Source organism: Lagopus leucura, unplaced genomic scaffold (genome assembly GCF_019238085.1).
Source record: "Lagopus leucura isolate 7727_CA_CO unplaced genomic scaffold, USGS_WTPT01 Super-Scaffold_73, whole genome shotgun sequence".
NCBI lineage: Eukaryota > Metazoa > Chordata > Aves > Galliformes > Phasianidae > Lagopus > Lagopus leucura.
Window position 1 is genome coordinate 64162820 of NW_024962252.1, and position 22810 is coordinate 64185629.

Genomic DNA, 22810 nt, shown 5'->3' on the forward strand with positions numbered 1-22810 from the left:
TTTTTTTTTTTTTTTTTTTTGTGACTTGAAGTATTTTACCTAAGATTTCGTTTCATTTCAGTGTTATACAGGGCCTTTAGTGCCCAGGAAACATCTGCAAGCCATCTCATGAAAGGCCATGATTTCTTTGAAGAGAAGTACTGTTCTTTAACTTTCTTGGGTAACAAGAGCAGACAGGAAGGGTTCAACGAAAGGTGGCATAGCCTGTAGCCTCGTACTTAGGTAGGAATGCTTAGGGAAGGAGTTACAAATAAGTTGTGACAGAAGGTGGGTTTTTTTTATTAAACCTCTGGCAAAAATCTATGGTTTTGTTGAACATTAATAAATGCAACCTGTATTATTGGCCGAGGGAGAATGTCAGAGTAAATTGTGGCAAGTAATTGTCTTGATTTCCTAGATGTGAATAGCAGCAATTTACTGTCTTGAGAAAGAAGCTCTTAAAATAGTGTTTTCATAGAGATGATCTCCAATGGGATGAATGGAGCCATTGTGGTCCACGCTTAAAGTGGAATAGAGTTTATATGAAAGAGGTAACAGGAGCCCTTCGGACTTGCTTGTTCTTGCAGCCAAAATGCTGCACACCTTGAGGTGATCAAAGAAATCAGTGGGTACAGCTGATGTAGGATGGGACTGCTTTTAAATGGGCTTGGAGAAGCCTGGAGACTTATTAGTTGTGCTAATGGGGCAAGTGGAGTAGAAGGGCTCTTCACTTGGGAAGGGATGGGGTGGTATGGATGGACTGAGAGTTCAGGGATGTTGTGCAGGAGGGATTTTTTTGCAGCATACTTGTTTATTGTGAGGGATGTGCTGATAGAGGGGTTATGGCAGAGAGGAGAAACTGGAAAGGGCCAAAGAGGTGTTATTGAGCGATGGTGCAGGGGAATTTGTGTGGCTCTGATTGTTTAGGAGCTTTGTGGAGGGCCATCACTCTGGACTGTACAGTGTGTGTGAACTGTGCAGTGTTAGGTCAGATCCAGGTTTGGGAAAGTTTCTGGTTCAAATGTCTTTCATGCTTGCTATAAGAGGAATGAGCAGATTTGTGGGAACTAATTGGGGATTAAGAGAAATGCAATGGAAGCTGGTGAAAAGGGAGGCTGGGTTTGGTGGGAGCAGTGGAAAAATTGTAGATAGCATTGGTATTGGCAGAGTCAGATGAAGGCACAAGTGAAAGAATCAAAGCAGAGCTGTCAGCATTGATCACATCTCCCCCCCTCAGCAGGGGGTCTGGCTGACTGCCACCTGACCGTATGCACTAATCCTCATTTGCTTCCAGCAGTCCTGACTTTGCAATTTGTGTGAGGGCAGGATTTCAGGTCTGCTGAGAAGCCTTGTTCTCTGGATGTGATGTGACATATGTGGGGTGGCTCTCAGCTCCTGACTAGTGGTGACTTTCCTGAGCAAGCAGTCATACAGAATGCATGTGTTGTTGCTGCAGAAGCCCTTTGCCCAGACAGTGCTCCCGTGTTGTAATGGGAATCTCAGGTGATGAGAGTTTGCAGTACTAAGGTTAGCCTGTAGGGCCAGGGCTCTTGCCTGAGGGCTGCTCGCTGTCCAAGGCTGCTGGGTGCCTTCTTGACTTGCTTGTACCCTTCTGCCCTTTCTTCTGAACCCAAGGTTGAGTGCCATAGTGTTGCCCCATCTGCTAAAATATCTCTTTCCTACTTTTTACAGAAACGCTGTGAACATTTACCTTTGGACTTTGGTCATGGCTTTGTGGCATAGCTATTTGGTACCACCAAGGAGACACTGCTTTGCTTGTCTGGGAAATATGGGCTTACTGCTAGGAAATGCATGTTGGAGCATGTTTGCTTAAATGAAAGAGGATCTTGGTAACAGCTGTAACAGTGGACTTGTCACTGTACAAAGCTTTGACTGATTTTCATGGTTTCAATGTGGCTTTTTTTTTGGTGGGGTATTACTTTTCTTCTCTTTTTTTTCTGTTACAATTTTCTTCCTTAAATGTGAACTGCTGTTGATATCATAGTAATGGCAACATAAATTAGTTGTATGTTGTCAGAGTGGGAGGGAAGGTGTAATTTTTCCTGTAACTCAGTGGATTTTTCTTTATACAGAGAAACTATATTCTTTCATGAGGGATATTTATTTATTTATTTATTTATTTATTTATTTGAGATACCTGATTGAAGGCTGAACATCTTTTGTCTCACCCTGTTCAAATGGAGCTGCGATTTCTCAGTTGTGTTGTATGCCTATGGTTGGTATTCTGCTGCAGATTTAGCAGTGTTAGTTATAGTGCTTCTTCCATGGCTTGTTCTTAACATAATCCCAGATTTCACCTTCACTTTTTTCCTCCACTCTGGATGAAAAGGATATAGCCAATATCTTCTTTTCTATGTTCTCAGACACAATAAAGAAAACTTCCAGCTTCCATTTTGTCTGCCTGCAGTCTCAAGTGAGTGAGGGTTGTAAAGCTCAAGCAGTATCCTTGTGGAAGTCCTTGGAAGGGATACTGCGTGCATCCTTCTCACCTACCAGCTCTGGTCTCTCATGGAACCCACACTTGACCCCTTGTTGGTTTCTAACATCTGTAATGCAGTATTGATGAACAACCTGCTGGCCTTTAGCTAGGACTTGTGTTAACTGCAGTTGCCTGTGCAGCTGTGGAGGACAGGAGAGCAGTGCTGTAATCTGTACCTAGTCATTCAGCTTCATCTCACCATTCAGAGTGGCTATTTCTTGTCAGTGCACAAAAGCCCAGTCTGCACAGCTGCTGTTGCAAAGAGTACTTGAGTGTGCAAGTTTTGTGGAAGCAGAAAGCATGGCAGGGATTTGTGCTAAATCCTGAGATTATATTCTGAGGGGAGCAGGGTGAGGGAATGTTGCTGTGTGTTCACATGCTTCCTTCCCACTGCAGCTGAGCTGTATGTCCCACATATTGCTATTACTGTGAAAATCAACTGTGTATACAGACTGCAGTATCTTATGCTCAGGCTGCATCCTGGTGGTGCTGTGTGTTCTGTGTGATGTTTTTGCTCAGCTATCCTGATGTCTGAAACTTCCCTTCACTTCCATTGTTGTCTAGATGGCTCTGACAGCCTGGCTGGGGCTGAGAGGCAAACTTCCTGCAGCAGGCAGGGGAGGAGCGTTTGCCCTGGGACTTTGATATTAAATTGTGAAGTTAAAAGCATACTAACTCCTCACCCTTGACAATATAGGAACTGCCATGTTGTTTTATTTTCATTATATGTGATGACTACTGAGCTGTTAAGAGCAAATTACTTTCTATTTCAGTAAACTCAATTCTGCTTTCATACTGGCTGTGCATCAGATGCTTAATTTGGAACCTGCTTTCTCTTGGTGAAATTAAAAATTCAAATCTCCAAGCTGGAGCGCTCAAACTGTGCTTGAATTAGAAATTGACTGCTGTCAATGTGCTGTCACACTTCGCTCTCTCCCTCACCCCGATGCGTTTTATATTAGAGTCTTGCTGTGGCTGATCTGACGGAGCAGAAGTAGTGGGAATCTGCACTATCACTCAGTAGACAGAGTGATGAAAGAGAAGTGTGGTGTGTTAAATAGACCATTCTTGAGAAGGACTGCTGTGTACCAATTTGATAATTATACACATGTTTGGTGAAATACTTTTATGGGATACGACTGCAAACCATTAAGCATTGTCGACAAATTAATTAAGGACCTGGGCAAACTTAAATTTCTTCTTGTGGATTTTGCAAGAAATCCTTGCTTCCTTATTTCTGTGTCATGTTGAAAGGTTTCCAGATCCTGGCTGAAAGAACAAGAGTATTCTCTCCCTTTGAGACATTAGCATGAGCTGCCTCTACAGACTGTTGCACCAAAATTGCAAATGTGTTTTTTTTTTCCCTGAAAGGAAAACAACAAATATAAAAATAATAATAAAAAAGAACACCAACCAACCAAAAAAAGAACAAAACCAAAAATGCAACAAACCAAAACTCCACAGCATCTCTGCAAACTTGCAACTTCTGTGTCGTTCTGCCTTTTGAAAAAGTGGGAAAGCTACTCTCAAACATTTAGCTAAAAGTAAAAATAACGTTGGCAGACTTGAAACAGATTGGGGCTGGGTATTTCTGGGAAAGTTAAGTGCTCTCTATTACTGCCTGTGCTGAAGGCACCTAGTGCTGGTACTTGTGCTCCCAGACCCAGTTGCGCCTTTACCTGTGTTGGTCATCCGTGGGGTGGGCTGTTAAAAGTACTGCAAAGCTGAAGTGGGCTGTGCTGTGACTGGGGAGGCTTGGCAAGTAACTGTTGTGTTGTGTGGCCGTGTATGTGACTTGGGCAGTTCCAGCTAGCCTAGGTCTATGGCAGTGAGTTGGAGCGTGAGCGAGCTGCATAAAGAAGTTTGGAGACTGGCTGGCCTGAGGCTTTCAACCAGAGATGCATTTATTTATTTTGCTTGTGACATTTTAACAGTAGCTGACTGCATGAAAACAGAGAAGTAACAAAGCAGAAACATCACTTTTGAGAAAAGGACAGATGTAATTTTTCAGAGGTATTCTGCTATGTAAATGGTCCTGCTTTGCTGAGGCAGCAAGGAGTCACTTGGTTGCTCCTCAGTGTATTCAGCCACTTGTTCTACTCATCAACAAAATGAGTTTCCTTGTAGCACTGCAGTAGTGAGGTTATGAGGGGTAATTCATGTTTTAACTTGAAAAAAATGCAATTTTCTGTGATAGCCAAGCATTGGATGGCCAGCCATAGGATGTTGATTAGTTATCAAATAGACCTCCGCAGTGCAACTGCATGCTTTCACAGACTAGGCAGTTATTGCCTTTTTAAATTTAAAAGGGTCAGAAATGCATATTTCTGTTTTTTTTTTTTTTTTTTTCCATATCCAAGTGAATAGATGAGGCACTTGCTTGAGGAAAAAAGCCTGCTTGTATGCATTGTCAACGCACTGCTGAAGAGTGATGGATGCAGACGTGTACTTGCATTTTAAAGTGTTGGCAATATAAAGCACTGTGGTATGTGATTAAGGAAAGAGGTGTTTCTCTTATGCTTCTATGGCTAAATAAGTGTTTGTTACTAACACTGGGAGTGTTATGATATTTAAGAGATACATCTTCATAGATCTTGTATTTTTTTCCTTAGAGTTAACAAGGCAAAAGCAGGTTTAAAACACCTTTAGGAGAAGAAAAACCTGATAGGCGTATTAAAGCTGGTATCAACTAGTGAGATCATTACTCTAGAGAGAAGTGTTGCAATTTCCTCAAATGGCTTAGGATGAGTTGTTACATTCAAGCCACTTACCTCCTTAATATAACAACTCAATGATGTGCATTATGGGAGTGTATCAATAAAAATAATTTTATTGGAACACTGGCTAAGGAAGACCACTCTTGCATCTAAAATGTCTTTGAAGTATTTTTAATGAAGAATAACAACTAATAAACACTTAATGACTTCAGAGTATATTTCATACATGACATGTTGGAAATTTAGCAGCTGAATAACTGATCTCAGCATGTGATCTTAGAAATTGCAGGAGCTTTTGGTGAGGGAATAATTTTTATGTAGCTCAGCCATTGCTCGCCTTCTATAGATGCACTTTGGGAAGTGCTGGATAAATCAAGGTATAGCTAACATTCAGTAATTAGGTGAGAAATCTGGATGAGACATTCACATTTTATTATTTATGAAAAGCTTATGTTCAAAGGTAACTTTGTTTGAAAGCACACTTGTGTAAAGAAACTGTAATGGCTTATTTTGAAACAGGCTGCGTTGAGATTGATGCCACCTTATTTTGAGAATTCTGTGGTATCTTTTGAAATTCACCAGACAAGTCAAAATTCAGCTAATTAGAAATCACAGCGTATTTTGTCATATTTTTGATAGAAGAACTGATCCATAATAATAGTTACTACAATGTTGGATTGATTAATCTTTGAGAAAGGTTAAGCTTGTGTATCTTTGTAAAGAATAAATATTTTCATCTCACTTTATGTACAGTTTAATGCAGGTTTTTAAGGCTTCTTCAACAGAAGTAGCACTATAGAGTTTGATTGGAGCAATGCTTTGATATCTGGCTTTGAATATGACCAAGTATCTTTCCTCAGGCACCATGGCTGCCACCCACCAATGTTCTATAGCTGAATTTGTTATTTTAATGGACATCAGCAGTGTAATGTAGGTGCAAACGATTGAGCTCTTCTTAAAACTACATGTGTAATTTCTCATTTATTTTCAGGGATAACTTAATGATCTCGCAGGCATTCTGAGTTACTGGACCAAAGTTAGGGCAGAGAGATTTTGTGAAATACGGTGTTTCTGTACTTTAAAGAAAGCCCCAGTGGATTTTGTAAGAATTTTTCACATTCTCATGGCACTCTACCTATAGATGTAATTGGAGCATTTGGTCAGAAAGTGTGGATTTTGTGGCTGAAAATGGAGACTCATGATAAATAACTGTCCTGCTATACGTTAGCATCAAGTTGAATGAAAAAGGATGTGCTGTTCCAACAGCAGTAAATGCTCTTTGGCTTCCCCTTTTGCTGCTTCATCCTACTGACTCAAATGAGACTTAAGCAGCGTTGCTGCATGAGTTGCTTTGCAGTGTTGGAAAATGTTCATTCTGTGTTCTGGCTCTGAGTTGTTACTCATTGGGAAAGATTTGCTGTGATAAAAGATCTGATCAGATCAAATAGATTCTTCTCTGAGCCTTCATAGTTAGCATTTGAAGCCACTTGCTCATGATAGAACATTTGATTGGAAAATATATGTTGCATCTTCTAGAATTGTGACAGGCATTTTAAGAGCTGATTTGTAGTATTACAATTAGAAGACCTATGTGGTTTTTTTGTTGTTGTTCCGAAGTATCTCATACAAGGCATAACAGTGTAGTGTTATATAATTCTGAATCATCTTCTGTTGCTTTCATAGTGTTTCAAGGTGCATTTCTGATTTGGTAGTTACTTGCCAGAGGCTTATCTGCTATTTGAGGTGCTTGAAACAAAACTGAGAGAATCCTGAGAAAAGTGAGACCTGTCACTTGAACAAGCCATCTGAATTGTTCCACTGCAGTTTCTTTGTCAGGATATAAGATATACTGATGATATGAGGATGCTCCAAAAGTAATGCCTTCTGTTTACTTCCATGGAAACTGCAACATCTACAAAGAGCACAATGACACTATTTGATAGAGCAAATTCTCAGCTGTAGAACAATATTTTTCAACACAGTCACCACCAGTTGCTGTGCATTTTCACCAGCAATGAACAGAAGCCTGCTTGCCACGCTCTTCAAAATTTGTACCAGCAGAGGTGGCCCACTTTCACTGTCCTCACTGCTGAAACCCACTGCTTCCCTGTGCTCACATCCACTGTTTGGTCTCTGTAAGTGTTCAGCAAGAACGGATGAAGATCAATGGGTACCACTTTTTCCACATCGAGGAATTCAATGTCACACCTGTGCTTCATCCACTCTTCCATGTCAGATGCCATTTTGTTACACTGCCCCTCTGCTGCCATCTGTCCCATGGCAACATGTTATGCAACAGTGATGGAAAGTTTCAACCCCTACCGCTGTACCAACAACATCATCTGCCTCTTGTTCTAGGCCAACATCATGAAATAGGAGGCATTGCTTTCAAAGCGAACCTTGTAGTTTAGAAGGCTAACAGACTGTTTAATTAAATTTCAGATATGTGATGATAAACAACCAAAGTGATTCTGAACTTCACATCAAGGGATATAATAGAAGGATGAAGGGTGTGAAAACAGTATGGCCAAAGCCCTAGAAATATCCTATCTAGATTTCATAATGGCTGAGGGTACAGAGGTGCTCTCTAGCTGGTGACTGGGCTCTGCCTGCAGTTTTCTTTTCCTTCCCTTTCCTCTGAGCAAGATAGGCCTTGGGGCCTGCTGGAATGTGCCTTGTGGAGCTCTTTAATTTTTGCCTCTTGTGTGGGTCTAGTCAGCAGCTCAGGCTGCCTCAGTAGACCTCTGCTGGGCTATGGATGTAATCGTGGTGCCATTTTGGCTGCTGTGCAGTAGCCAGGTGAGGGGCTTGTGCTGGTGGGCTTGCGAGAAGGCAGATCTGGGGTCCACAAAGGAGCTGATTGGCAAACCTTGGACTAGAAAGATACTTGTTTGAAGAGGCATGTGGAGGTGTGGGGCTTCCTACCGTGTGGACTAATTCAGGATAATGAAGTCATACCAGTTGTACTAAAATTGCTTTTAGAATTGTATCTAGGTAGTATGGTACAAATATTTAACAATTTAAACTTAACTTACATTAGAATAGTTTAAATGTGGTGTTTGAAGAGCTGTAATTATCTATTTGCCCTAGAAATTCATGGTGATTTGCTGTGATCAATTTTAAATTGGTCATAATTCAACCATGAACTTCTATTTTTATCAGACAAGGCCTGCGGCTGGCCTTTGTAAACTGTGATAAAATATATCCAGTCTTAGAATGACTTCTTTTGTGTGATGGATTTCTTCTGCTGAAGGCCAATTTTGACCATTATTTTGTATATAAAAGAATTAAATTCTGAAGAACACTCTGTTCAATTTTTGTTCCCTTACATCAAGAATAGTTTCTATTTGTTATAATTTCTATTAAATTACTCCCAGTAGAGCATTTTCATTGTCTTTTTATGTTAGACAGGTTGATGGACTCTATGACCTTCTTTATTTCTGACTTCTGGGAGGTTTTTTTCCTCTAACAAGAGAGAGTGTGAGACAGCTGGGCTACCCTAGTTTATGCAATAGGAAGCAAAATACAGAAACAACTGCAGTTCCATAGTGAGCTGCTGGTATTGTAATATGTGGAACATGTTCAAGTTGCTTTCATTGAAGGTTACTTGGAGAAGACACAGTGAATGCTGAAAAAAGTCTGTTGGGAAAATTCAGGTTGAGTGCTTATATGTTTGTATACTGTGTCCTTCTAATGAGGTATGTTTTAGGCTTCTGTTAGGAGTTGCTGAGGTATTTAGAGTATGTACAAGTCTGTCAATATAAAAATCGACAAAAGGTTGTGATTGGAGGTGAATATTTAATGCATTTTTTGGGGGGGGGGGAAGAAGCAAAAATTGCCTTTTGGAATACCACTATGCCTGTGATCAGAATAATTCTGGTACCTGGGGTTCTGGCAGTGGATTCTGTTTCAATGAATAGAAGGCAGCTAATCCGGGGCATAATTCAGCTAGTCACTAGGTTCCTTTGAAGTGCTAGTCTTGCAAATAAGCCAGTTCAGTATGTTTTTGTGATACAAAATGGGTAATGGGCAGAGCTGATATTCTCCTGATTGTGTGCAAGATAGAAGAATGGAATACATTTTGAAGAGTAGTAAATCCTTAAGAAGCTGGGAGTAGTCCTCCTGTGATCTTTATCTTTGCCTCTTGGCATAGCAGACTTATTTAAATATATATATATGTATTTAAAATGGAGATAGCAAAAATAGAGTGCTACATTTTGATCTTTCAGTGATCTTTGTTTTTTTTTATCTTGATTCTTTCTATTGCACTCTAAAAGCAGCTAATCTGTGTTTTCATCTATATATATTGAATATACATGGGGAAATTTAGCTGTTGAGTGTAAGACCTTTTTACATAACATTGCAATAATGTTAGCAATCTTATGGTGGCATTAGTTTTCTCAGACTGAGAGTCCTGCATTCAAAACTTTAACACTTATTATTTGGGTGACAGGTAAAACAGTAAATGAAGGTCTATAAAATATCTCACTAGAATAACAGATATGCAGCCATAGATTTTTAAAGAGCTGCAGCTGTTCTGGAAGCTGAATTTGAAATACTTGTATTAATAAAACACCAGAGAACTAGGCATGAGCAGTAACAAGTTATGTGAAAAATTTTCTAGTGTTGTTCCCTTGTTTTTGATGCAGATTTGGTCTTATGTGATTGTATGTCTTTTCAGACATTGTTCTGTATCAGTGAGACTAAATAAGTTCTGTGCTGTGAGTGATCTGAGAATGAGAAATAGCAGAGCACAGCTACAGGCAGGAAGGCCACGGATTCATTGTGGGTTTGTGTCCTGTTGTATCAGCGAGTTCACTTAAAAGCAGGTGCAAGAAAGTGAGTGAATGCACACAGTTCTCTGGTAACACCTTATCACGTCTGTCTGCAATACAGGCAGCGTCTTTGTTTTGTTAAAGTGGAAACCGATGCATTGTCTGAAATTGCTGAATGCTACAATATATTACCCTTAAGAAACTGCAGAAGTGCTTTACTAACTTAATTTTTTTATTTTTTTTTATTTTTATTTATTTATTTATTTTTTTTTTTTTACCCCCTCCAGATGGTCTGGAGCACTTGATACCTTCTGGCTCTCTTCGTAAAAAGAAACTGGCAAAAAGACCTGGATACATGAGGCCAGAGGCTCAGCGACAGCTCCAATTTCAGTCCCTGGGTGCCTGCAAGTCCTTCAGTCCAGAGGAGTTCAAGCATGACAAGAGGCACTGTGAAGAGCTGGAGGACTTCTCTCTCTGCAGAGAACAGAAAAATAACGTTGAGTTCTTACGCTGTAGTTCAATTGCAAGTAGTGCTGTAGTTCTTGCTGATGGGGTAACAGCATTGGGCACTACTATAAATATGCCAGGAAGTTGCAAAAATTTCTCATGTTCCAAGAATCCATGGTCAGAAAACATAGCATCGATTTACCCTGCTGAAACAACAAGCAAAGGTGTTTCTGTAGTAAGTGGTACACAGCGGATGAACTGTGGAACTGAAGTGAGTGAGCCCCTAAAGATGCATGCCTTGGATCAGGCAGAAGTGAATAATAACTGTGAATATCAAAACAGGGAAGTTGTTTCTTGTTCTGGTGGTCCACGTGATAGTTTTCGTTCGAGTTTCAGCTTCATACAGCTCTCTCTGAATTCAGCCTCTGGAGTAAGTGATGCTGAACTCAAGACAGGTGTTCTGCATCCCAGCAGTGCCAGAGATCTGCAGGAGCCAGGAGAGGCAACAAAAACTCAGGAGCACTCAGGGGCTTTGTGTTGCTTCTCTAGGCTCAGTGAGGATTTGAAATCTGAAAATGAGAACACAGCAAATGATAAACTTCAGGATTGTGAGACCTTCTCTCTCTCTGATACGGACGCAACACTGTCATATTCTACAGATTCCTCAGATGTGGCATCTGCTGGCTCCTCTGCTACCTCAGGCTATGAAAGTAGTTTTACTGTCAGTGACCAAAACTGGGATACTTTGATAAAAAGGTATGAACCAGCACTACTGGACTGTCAGCTTGGCAACTGGAGTACAATAAAGGTTTGTAATCTCATTTCATCTTTGATTCCTCCTCTTGGCACCCAAAACATATATATTCGTAGTGTCAGCGTCTTAATTTAATGTGGGTATTGGGAAGTTAACAGGTTTCATGGTACTTTTCCATAGAAGCTTTCAGTATCTGTCTGCATGATAAAAATGAAGGAACCTGTGTGTTTTGTTTTTAAAAGAACCAAAACAAGAGAAACCCAACAAAATGATGATGTTGCAGTAATTGGCTCCTATGGCATACTGAGACTATGATCTTATTTCTACTGTCATACTTCAACTTCTGAATTTAGCAAGGGCTGCTTTCGCAGGTGGCTTTCTTGACTGCAGATTACTAGAGTGTATGTAGAGCAAAATTTGAAGGTGGTAACATCTTTTTTCCTTGAAGCATCATGATTTAATGAAACAGAACTTTGTAATTGAAAATGTGTAAATTTAGCCAAAGATTTCTAGGGGAAAGGCATATGTGTGAGGGTAGCCTTCAAACTAATACACAATTGCACTCCGCACAAGATGATAGATGGGGTTCCATTCCCTGCTCTAATTCAGGCTGGGAATTAAAATTTTTTTTTTCCTTCCCCCTTACAAGAGTTGTGGGCTGTTGATTAGAAGTCATTTTTTTGGATGTATGTGTGCGTATCCACACGTATACTTACCGTGTATACAAGTAGCCTCATTCACTGTATTCTTTGTGGGAGGGGAGTGGGGAGACTTTAACAAGGATCCATTATTCTTTTTATTGTACAGGAGGATTTTTTCTAATCTTTGATAGTTTTGGGGTAGCAGAGGAGCATCAGAAGAAAGCCATTGCTAGCCTAGATGCAACAAGGTGCCAAATTTTGGTTCTGTTGTGCACTCTGGAAGTGGTAATCTGGAGTTCAGTATGGACATGCTGGATCTCATGAATTTTAAAACTATTAAAATTCCTCTGAGTGTGGGTGGTGTGCTTGCTGAGCCTCTCACCGGTGCCCTTAGTGCCCTGGAGCAATGCCTGGGATGTGTGTACCTTACATGTAGAAAGGTCCACCAGTTCTGCCCATGCTATCTGTGTTAACCCTAGAATGAAAAGCCTTCAGAAAGCAGGCTCTTGTGACTTCTTAGCACAGGCGTATCTATTGAGATGCACTGTGTTGTCTTTAGGCCTAAGGAAGTAGGGTGGCTCTTCACAGCCCTTCTATCTGGGTAAAGCAGTATGCTGAGAAACATCATTCTTACTTTTTTGTCTGTGTCATCTGACCTGAGTTTACAACACTCTCTGATCCGTGTTTTTCATGGGGATGCATGTCGGACCCAAACTAAGTTCTCTTGCACACTTATACAGACTCTACATGCATTGCCATGGAGCAACTGTTTTGGCTTCAGGCCTGGAATGGCGATGTTCCCATAGTGTGGGATGACTTGGGAAATTAATTTTCTACGAATCTGGGAATGTATGACATAATAAAAATACAAAATGATTTTCTGTCTTTTTCACTCTGCTTATTTGATAGGCACAAAGAAACATTGCTATCTTTAATTTCTATATTCATTAATTCATTGAATGGAGAATTGGGGAATTGTGCCTTCAGATGTCTTTGCCTTGGTCCTGTGTGTTTAATTTGGAACACCTTCCTATTGCAGTGATAATGAGCAACTTTCAAACTTTTCAGAAGGGAACAAAGACAACTGTAGTCAGAAAAAGGAGACAGTACCAAAGCTGTTAAAACTATGCTTCTTCTGCACTCATTTTAATTAAAAAAAAAAAAAAAGAGGGTACTCATCACCTGGTACAGGTTTAGGACGTTCTGATCTGAAGCAGCTCCTTCAGCAGTCAAGCTCCAAATGTCTTTCTAGCCTGCAAACAGGAGAACTTGATTGTTGCACCATCAGTCACTTAGCCACAGGCATGGCTGTACTGCGGTACCCAAGCAGATTTTAAATGACCTGCCATTGGGAGTGCATGATGGAATAAACAGTGCAAAAAGCAGCAATGCTCTATTTGCAGTGTAAATGGTTGTTATATATCATATATATGAAAAAAGTGTCATTTGAACCATTTCTACTGTAAGCTTCTTTAGAATTCTATAAAAATATGGCATAAAATACAGAAAACGATTTATGGTGAGGATTCAGTACTTCTTCAGTTCCTTCTACATGTTATATGTTCATCGCCAGCCTCAGAGAAAAAACACTGATGTTTCTGTATGTGAAAAACAATACTACTGAAAATAAAACAAAAACAACAGAAATTTCGAGGGTAAGGGACTATGTGCAGTGGTTTGGTTTTTTTTTTTTTTTTTGCTTTCCTCCAGAGGATCCTAGAGCCTGCTATTAATCTAGCTTTTTTTCCCCCTCCTGCCGATACCTTTTATATATGTTTTCTGACCAGTCCATTTCACTACTATATTTGTAAGAGATGCAATTAATTTACATGTCTTGCCGTATTTGCACTGACTGTGTGTTGATGTGACAACTGAATGGTTCTAGTAAGTTGTTATACAGCTGCACCTCTTTTTCTGTATGCTATTTAGAGTTTTAACTATAATGATTTAAATACAAAAGTGCTTTAGGAAGGAGCAAAGTTTTTGTACACGCAGAATGCTTCAAGTATGAATTTTCTTGCTTTCCCAAGCACTTTCAGGCTTTGGACTATGAGGATATATGTTGATTCTTTTTCTGGGTTTACCTTTCTCAGTGCTGATAATGGCTTGTTGGTACAGGTCAAGTGTAAATTTAATAAGAAAACACTTCTCAAATTTATAACTGTGGCTGTGCTAGACTGTGACTGGAATGGGGCAATGAGGAAAGGACTGCATACCTTTAACCAAATTCTTGTAACAATAAAAACTGTTAATATCATATCCTTTGGATGCACACCTGCCCTTCTGAAATACTTTGGTAAAAGATGTAGATTCATTAGAGAGAAGCGTTTTCTTTTGAAAGAAAACTGTATCCTAGTAAGAATGTCTTTGGTGTGTAAAGGCACTTTCTGTGTGGTATAGGGTTTTTTTTTTTCTCACCCCTCCCACTTGTAATATGGGCATTTCTAAAAATGCGAACATCAGTGTTTTCTAGATAAGCTGAAAATATATTTTAATTAAACTTCATTGATTGCAATTGAGCACAGTTCTCTCTGTCTTAATCTGAGTATTCTCGATCCAAAATATCCATCCTACAATTCTCTTTTTGTTTGCATACTGAAATTCTGGATGTTGTCCGTGCAAAACTTGTACAGCCACAAAATTAAGTGGGCTAGAGAACAGAACACTGAGTTAGAATGGGATCAGAAGTAGATGCTAGGTTGACAGAATCCTATAATAATCCTTACTTGGAAAAGGGTGAAAAATATCCTATGATCGCACAATCTGTTTTGCTTTTCAAGAAAAGCTGTTGATGTCCCTTGTAGATGTTTGGACCAAAGCCATTCTTGACTGAAGTGGCTGCAGTTCAGCTGATTTCAGTAGGTCTGTCTACTTAACAAATGTGAGGTTTAATTCTCAAGGTCATTCTAGTGAGGTAATAGTAATTCTGTAGATTTATATTATGTAGAGATTAATAGTGATTCTTACATGTAACTTCTATATAACTAACTTTTTTTTCTATGCACAGGTAAAATCCATGATATTACGGATTCAGAGGCTTCAGCAGAAAGCAATAGAAGCAGATGATTATGATAGAGGTGAGAGTTGCCCCCTCCTTCCTCCCCTGAATCATGCTGCTTCCTCTCATTCCACTCCTCCCCCAATTAATTTTATTTTGTATTTTTTACACTGCAGTGGTTAAGTATGGAAGACGAGTTCAATGAACTCTATTGTTCATTCTATAATGTGGCAGGAAACAAATTAAAGGGAGAAGTAGGTCAGCAGCAGGTAGCAACAGTTTTTATTTTCTTGAGCAACATCACCATGTGGGAAGGTTGAAATGCGAATAGCCACCATCTGGATCAGCTGTTATGAAGCAGCATGACTTTAAAAAATACAGAAATGAATTAAAGCTTTGAAAAGAGAAAGGACAGGCCCTGGCTGCTGACAGGGTGCGATTTGTTGCTTGCCACATTTAGTCATGACACTACAGCAGAGCTCTAACACAGAAAAATGAGGTCAGTAGCTATAATAAAAGTGAATGATACTGTCCTGTGGGATTAACTTGATGTCCACTGAGTTGAATAAAAAGCACCTAAAGAATGATGATACATCTGGTGTCGAGTATTTATATTTGAATAGTGCTTTTCAAATGGATTGGCACTTCTGATAAGCTGTGTGTTAATAATTAGAGCATCCATTAACATCTCAGGTTTCTTATTTTCTGGTATGGCAGTCTGTGTTCAGATAATCATATTTTGACAATCTTGAAGTTTCATCCTAGATGAAATTCTTCCCAGCAGATTTATCTTTGTTTGGAAAGTACTGCAAGTGTTTCAGTAAGCTGCATTGATAATTCAGAGAATGCAGGTGGAAAAATACAGTTTTACCCTTTCTCTCCATATTTTTCCTCAGTTTTTTTTGGGGGAATGGAGAGCACACCAACTTGCAGCTTTCCTATCAAAATTAATGTTTCGAGCTGTGCAGTTTTACCATGGGGTTTGAAAGACGTGGGAGGGAGGGAACATAACCAAGGTAACTCAAATGTGTTTTAACAGCGTCTGGGGAGTAGGTGGTTCTGCTGGCCTCTCAAAGCCTTGTCAGTATAGGAGACAAAAAAAAAAAAAAGTCTGCTAGTCTCACAAGTCATTCTTCTAGTATGATGTTTCCCAAAGGGGAAAACCTTTAGCTATGTTATCAGCTGAGCATATTGTAGACATTCATTGGTTTAATCTCTGTCAAACTGAATAGATGTTATTGATATGTGTTTTAACTATAGTATGCTTACTATTCTTTATGTGCCTTTTGATTGAGTTTCTGGTAGGAGACTTTCTGACAGCTGTGTACTAAGTGCATATGGTTCCTTCAGATTTTTAGCCAGAATTCACTGGGTACTCATCTAATTCAATTAAAAACAAACAAACATATCAGACTTAAGATCGGCGTGTGATGCCCTGTAGTTTTCTAGCTTTGCACAGAGAATTCTTGGGTAGTCTCCCTGGTTGCTAGTTTGGTCTATTCAAAACAGGACCACTGTTATGTTATCCCTGATTTTTATCAACTACCCTTTCCAGTTTCCACCCTGATTCTCACACGGGTAGCATGGAGGGCAATTGGCAGCCTTCTATTTATTTCCCTCAGGAAAATGGTCTGGATGAAAACTGATCTCATTGATCAGAATAAAAGCTGGACCAGGACAAAGGCGAAGAGGAGTATCTGAGGGTGGAATTGTTCTCTTTTTGCTAAGGCTGGCTCATATGGGTGGAAAGCATTTGTTATGTTACGTGTCTAGATACTGAGGCACCTGAAAGATTTTGTGTTGGGCTCCTGCATCTCTGAGAAGTGGAACGTTATCCTGATGCAAGTGCTCCTAGAAAATGCCATGTTACTGTGTAGTATGAGACTGTGTATCCTTAATTTTCTCCTCAGTTTTCGAGTCCTTGACCTACTTTCTATCTTATTGGTCTTAGCTCCTCTTCTAATATAACCATCAGCCGTTTTAATGTGTGTGAAACTACTTTTCATTATTATCCTGACACCTGAACTGACTTCTGAGTTTTTTCTCCTGTGAAACATAGGCAGATTATCTCCTGGGAAAGACATATATGGAGAAGTTGTGGCTCTGCAAGAAGAGTTGGAGCTGTGACACTTCCTTCCTCTTCCTGAGCTTTCCACCTTTGTGTTTAGAACTAAAGAGCCCCTGCTCTTAGAAGAATACAAAGACTTGAGTGGTGTAAAAGTATAGTTTGAAAGCTTATTACAGAGCTTACAGGTTGGCCCGGTACCAATTTTAGTTCAGCTGAAATTTGAAATTAGTCTTCTTTAAATGGGATTTTATTGCCAAATATTGCTATCAGGGAATGAAATAGCTAAATGTGCACAGCTATGCATAATGCTACGTTGTGTGCTCCTGCAAACATAGCATCTTGAAGTCAAATATCTGAATGACGTGAATGCTTTCCTGTTCTCCAGAGCTTTGTGAAAATTGCCATAGTTTCTAGTAAATCTTGAATCTGAAGTGCAAATAAAATGTTGCACCTACAGAGAAGGAGAAGTGGTGCACTGCTTTCTTTTCCCTTATGGTGCAAGAGACAGACTCAGAAATAACAGGAAGTTTCTCCCGCTGCACAGCCATAAACAAATACCTTGTTGCAAACAGGTAGGGACTAAGGATACATCACCTATTTCTTGAAGGTGAGATGATATTTTTTTTGTGAGGGATGTTTAGAACCACAACCCTCCACTGTCTGTGGGAGTCATGAGAGCTTGTTTAAATGCTATAAGCCTCAGCTTCCTCCCCTCAAGCTTAGGAGGAGCACAGCAGAAATGTCTTTGCCATTACTTGTTTGTGTTCTGTGCCTTCCTGAAGTCTTGCCGTGGTTAGAGGGTTTAATCAGTCATTCAAATAAGTGCAGTTTATTCCCATGCTTTCTGGCAGCGCTGTATGTTTGCACCCTGAAAGCAGCAGAGGCTCAGCTGGGGGCAGAGTCTTCCCTCCTGTCCCGCATCTGCTCCTCTGCTGCAGGTCACCAAATCAGAGGGGTGCTATGAGACCTGCGGGATGCCACCAAACTCCTCTCTTCATGCTCACTGAATGTGTGTTGTTTAAACACAGACGTTTCTTGTGTCAGATACATATATAAAGAAATGAACATCATCCTCAATCCTCACATAATTTTGATAGGAGACATCAGGGTTTTTCTTGGTTTTTTTTTTTTTTTTTGCTCACTCTGTGCCTCTGGGTGACTAAATATCTGGAAGTAGCTTAGTTGCTTCTGTATTTACTTGTGATCTCCTCTTGATGGCCACATTACTGTATATTTTCCAAGCAGGTACTATACCATGGGAACATGATAACAGCATTTTGCTTTGCATAGCATGTAGTAAAAATCAGTCTGTTCACCAAGGATCACTTGGAATGTTGTCATGGCTCATTATTTGTGATGGAACTTGGCAACTCCAAGGTTAAACATGTTGCTGAATGCAGGAGGGAAAAAAAGTATATTTTTGTATCTGTGGGAGCTGTGCTTGCAGTAGAAGCAAATGTATTTTGCTCAGTGCAAATCTTTTGCCTAAGCATTTTAAAGCCCTTTTCCTGTTCTTTCCTGTGGTTTCCCAACTTCCAAAGTTCACATGGTACAGATGGCAGAGGGGTTGGTGATACAGTGTCAAAACTGAGACTAGCTGCTGAACTACAGTACTGGCTCATGTGCCCTGGTGTTATTTCAGGTATAAGTATACACACAACTATTCTGTTTTCATTTTTAGGTTGGTCTTTCCAATTTTTTCTTTGTGTTTTGAAGAGGAAAAGTATTATTTTAGTTAAGTTTTATTTGTAATCATTGGTTTAAAACATTTAAACCAATTTGACTTTCAAGCGGGTGACAGGTATCTTGCTTTTTTCTTTTTCATTTCTTTTTTTTTTTTCTTTTTTTTTTGTTAATAGAACTATTTGTAGATGAAATTTTACTGTACTTGGAATAAGATGTTTTCTTGACAAGCAGTTTTCCTGATGGGACAGATAATGAATGCAAGTTAGCTTAGTAAGAATGAGGATCCTGGAGTTGCTTGGGTTGGAGGGACCTTAAAGACTATTCAGTCCCTATCCCCTGCTGCGGGCAGGGCTGCTGCCCACCAGATCAGGCTGCCCAGCACCACATCCAATCTGGCCTTGGATGTATCCTATAGTTAGGATAGCATGTACTTCCAGAAGTAGAATCCTTAAACTTAGCTGCATATTGAAAAAAGCATGAATTGTGATGCTACTGATGAGGTAGAAGATGGTGGACACCTTGTTTGTTTGTTTTTTAATCTTACTGGAATAAAGTTTTTAAGGGGGTGGGGGAGAAGATAATTTGCTCAAGCAAATAATCAGAATCAAATCATCTTTGTATTAACTTGCTTATCCTGTCTTTGAAAAATTCATATAACCTCAGAAAAGGTTTTGCGTGATTATGGAAAGCAGGTGCTTGTTTGAAGTGTGTGAATAAATTAAACCTGATTTTCTATGCAACAGAATAGCAACCTCACAACTCTTCCATCTTGTCTGAGTTTCTTTGTTTAAGACACCAGTCTGAAAATGAAATTGTACATTTTTTTTTTTTTAGAAATATCCATACCCATTTATTATTTGTCATGTCTGTTGTTCTTTTTTATTTCACAGAGTTGAAAAAGGAATTGAGTTAGTTACAATTTAAAGGTGTGAAACTCCTTATCGTGCTGTCAGACAGCAGGAAAAACCCTGACTTTATGTTTAAATGTAGTGGTTATTACTAGAGGTGTAGCACACGCATGGTCAGCAACTTCTGGATGCACTTTGGATGAGTCCTCTCAGTTTAGCTCTGTTGCTCAGTGTCTGCCATGCCTCCCTGAGGCAGAACAGGATCTTGCTATTGGTTGGTTCATGCCCACACTTAGAAAATGCACCCACGTTTTCTTTATCTGTAATCCCTTAGTCAATATTGAAGAGGAATTTACTTTAGTAGCGCAATATCTGCAGCCCAAATGTTTTTTAGGAAGCAGCAGTATTTTATGGGTTTCTACTATGTCCTCTTTTAATTTGGCCAGTGTAGAAAGATTCAGCTACATTTTGGGCTTCTGGAAGCTGCCTGAGTACAAGAAAATTGCTGAAGTTTTGGCATGCCATGTGCTTGGAAGCTCTCTACTCCCAGCCATCTGCTATCTAAAACTAACACCACAGGCTACCCCTCCTCTGATAGCAGGACTCTTTCTCAGTCCATGATGCAGCCAAGCTGTTCCCAGACAGCCTGGCTAGTCTTTTACAAACAAACAAGCAACAAAGAAATCAGAACAAAATAAGCAGTTATGTGTAATTGACTAGAGTACTTGCTGAATTGCAGTTTGAGGCATGGAGTTCTGGTGGGTGTAGCTCATGAGAAGTGTTGATATGCTATCTGGACAGTACCCACTGACTGAGTGACACGGCTTTCTTGATACACAGCCCATCTGCTTACTTTTCACTTGCAAAAACATGTAGCCTTTTATTTATATATTTATATATTCAGGACAGATTTATCTTTCCCTTCCTCTTTAGGAATATTAACTCCAAATAAGAAAGTTGTCATCCATTTGCAATGTGATTCTGGAGGCAGTAAGACTATTAATTCAACCAACAACTAGAAATTGATTTTGCTGCTCTTGTCTTACACTTCAGGTATATGCTTTTCAGGGGAGTGGAGCCTTCTATTTTCAATTATTGCCTGCTTAATAGATAACTGAATGTGGACAGAAACTGCTAGATGGCATGAGATGGCATGGTAGCACAATTTTCATGTAATTGGGGGTTAAATATGTGCTGAATGGCTGTAGCTACAACTTGAAAGCTAATATGAAAGACTTTCAGTGCCAGTCCTCTATGTGGAGCTGATAACACTCATTGCTGATTGCTGGATGATATCTGGCTGAATTCCTTAAGATGCTTTTATTGGAGACCTCTATGAACCTTCCATTACTTGTCAAACTCATCTGCAAAGTGGGATTGCCTTGAATCAGTTAACTCCTCCTTTCTTCTGAGGTTTCCATTTGGTCCCTCCCCACTCATGTTCCTAGACCAACTGACCATACTTGGGAGTACTCATAGCTGGGTAGGCATGTCTGACCTCCACATATTTCCTTGTGCTGCCTTTGGTGTGTGTAACTTTTTTGGACATTCCTTTCTTATCTGTCACCTATGGAAAGTGGGAGATGGCTAAAGTAGTAAAAAGTTGTTGTTAGCTTTTTTTTTTTTTTTTTTTTTTTTTTTTTTTAAGTAATGATAGGGATAAGCACCAATGGAAAGGTAAAGACAGGAAATTTCAATTCCTATTGCTCTTGTGCAATAGGAAGCTTTGCAGAAAATGTTAAGAGACTGAAGGCTGCCAGTGGGAGTGTACAAAATGACCTTGTATGGGAATTGCTGAATCACACCCTGAACCTCTGATTGACCAGCTGATGTGAGCAATGAGTCAGCCCTGGGAGCACAGGTGAAGGCAATTCTCCTGTGCTACTGGAAGGGGTTGGAGCCTGGCTTCACATCTCCTAGACCCCATTTAAGAGCTGACTACCACCGGGGAAGAATCTCTTTTGGAGATCCCTCCTCTTGGAGTCTTCTCAATGAGCCCAGGACAAGGGTAAGCTTTCCAACCATTCTTCTTTAGTGTAATAACTTGTTTATTTCTTGTATATTTCTTAATTATAACATCTGTATATTCACTGATTATACAGACCTCGTGTGCTGTGAGTTTTAAGCTTTTGCTGCAGATACCATACCATCCTATCAGTCTAGTGTTAGTCAGAATTTCTGTTTGATTTTGATTTTTTTGAGGGAGTTGTATGGTGATTGGAACATCTCCAGGTGCAATGGGATTTTTAAGGCATGAAGAATTAAATGAATTTGATGAATTGGATTTGTTTGATGTATGGCAAATTTGAACAGAAAGCAAAGTAAGGTGCTATCTGCATAACTCAGATATGATGTTGGGAACAAGTAGAAATAAAGATTTACAGCCTTTCCAATTAGGTTATTGCAGAATATACTGTTCCACAGTTATTTGTGGGTGTTAATTTATGCACCCCTCCAACACTTCCAAGTGCCTTCACTTCCTTACTAGTAGTAGCCCACCGGAGAAGTAAGTCCTGGGGAAAAGGCTTTAATTTTTGGATGGCTAGGAGCCGTGCTAGGGTTCATTAAACTTCCTGAGACATTGTCAGGGGCAGTAAAGAACAAGACCAGACTTAGTCTGGATATGCTATGGCAACATACAAAGCACCTGTTGTGTTGCAACAGAATGCTGGTGATGGTGGTGTAGAATAGAGCACTTGTAATAAAAGTCTGAAAAAAAGGGCCTTGTTAAAAATAAGTGAGTCTCCAGAGTTTCTTTCCCCCCTGACCTGCTGAGATATTTCTATGCTGTCCTAATGTCCAACTCTAAAACCTTGACCTTGTAACAGATGCAGCTGAGTTAGCATTGAGAATTACTAATTATCTGAACTAGAAATGATCTTGTTTCCAAACTCTGCCTCTGCCTGAATAAGCACGCTTTTGAAAGTGTGATGCAAATACTAACTGCTGTGTCCTGAAATGCTGGTGTGCAAGGCATGCTAAGTGAAAGCTCACAGAAGACAAAGGCTTGAATTTGACATGCATAACAATATGAATTTAATACTTATTACTCTGTCTTGAGTAAATGTTTTTTTTTTTTTTTTTTTTTACACAAAACCAAAATCTAAGATTTTAGATTTGCAAAGTATATGGGGGGTGTTTTTTTTTTTTTTTTTTTCCCCTCTTGTGTTGTGAGGCAGTTGGGTAAGATCAGTCTATGACTGTAGCCACAGGTGTTGATGAAGTTAAACTGCAGGGTGAAGGCCATTGTGACCTCCTGGACAAGAGAAATATTTTTAACTATCTGATCATAACCTGGCAAACTATTGGACACGCCAGCCTTAGGAAGGGTTTTTGAATTCTCTAGTTGTCTAGCTGTCCAGTTAGCTGGATAAGCTTTGTTCAACTGATTTCATAG

The 22810-nt window shown here is 39.7% G+C and overlaps 1 protein-coding gene across 1 annotated transcript in view; it reads left to right on the plus strand.

Moving 5' to 3' along the window:
* Positions 1-22810, plus strand: part of DISC1 (DISC1 scaffold protein) — a 249596-nt gene that overhangs the window by 8358 nt on the left and 218428 nt on the right. The window contains exons 2-3 of the mRNA XM_042884448.1: positions 10259-11226; positions 14821-14890. Of these exons, the coding sequence (XP_042740382.1) occupies positions 10327-11226; positions 14821-14890 (970 nt within the window). The 5' untranslated portion in view covers positions 10259-10326. The remainder of the gene's footprint in view (positions 1-10258; positions 11227-14820; positions 14891-22810) is intronic.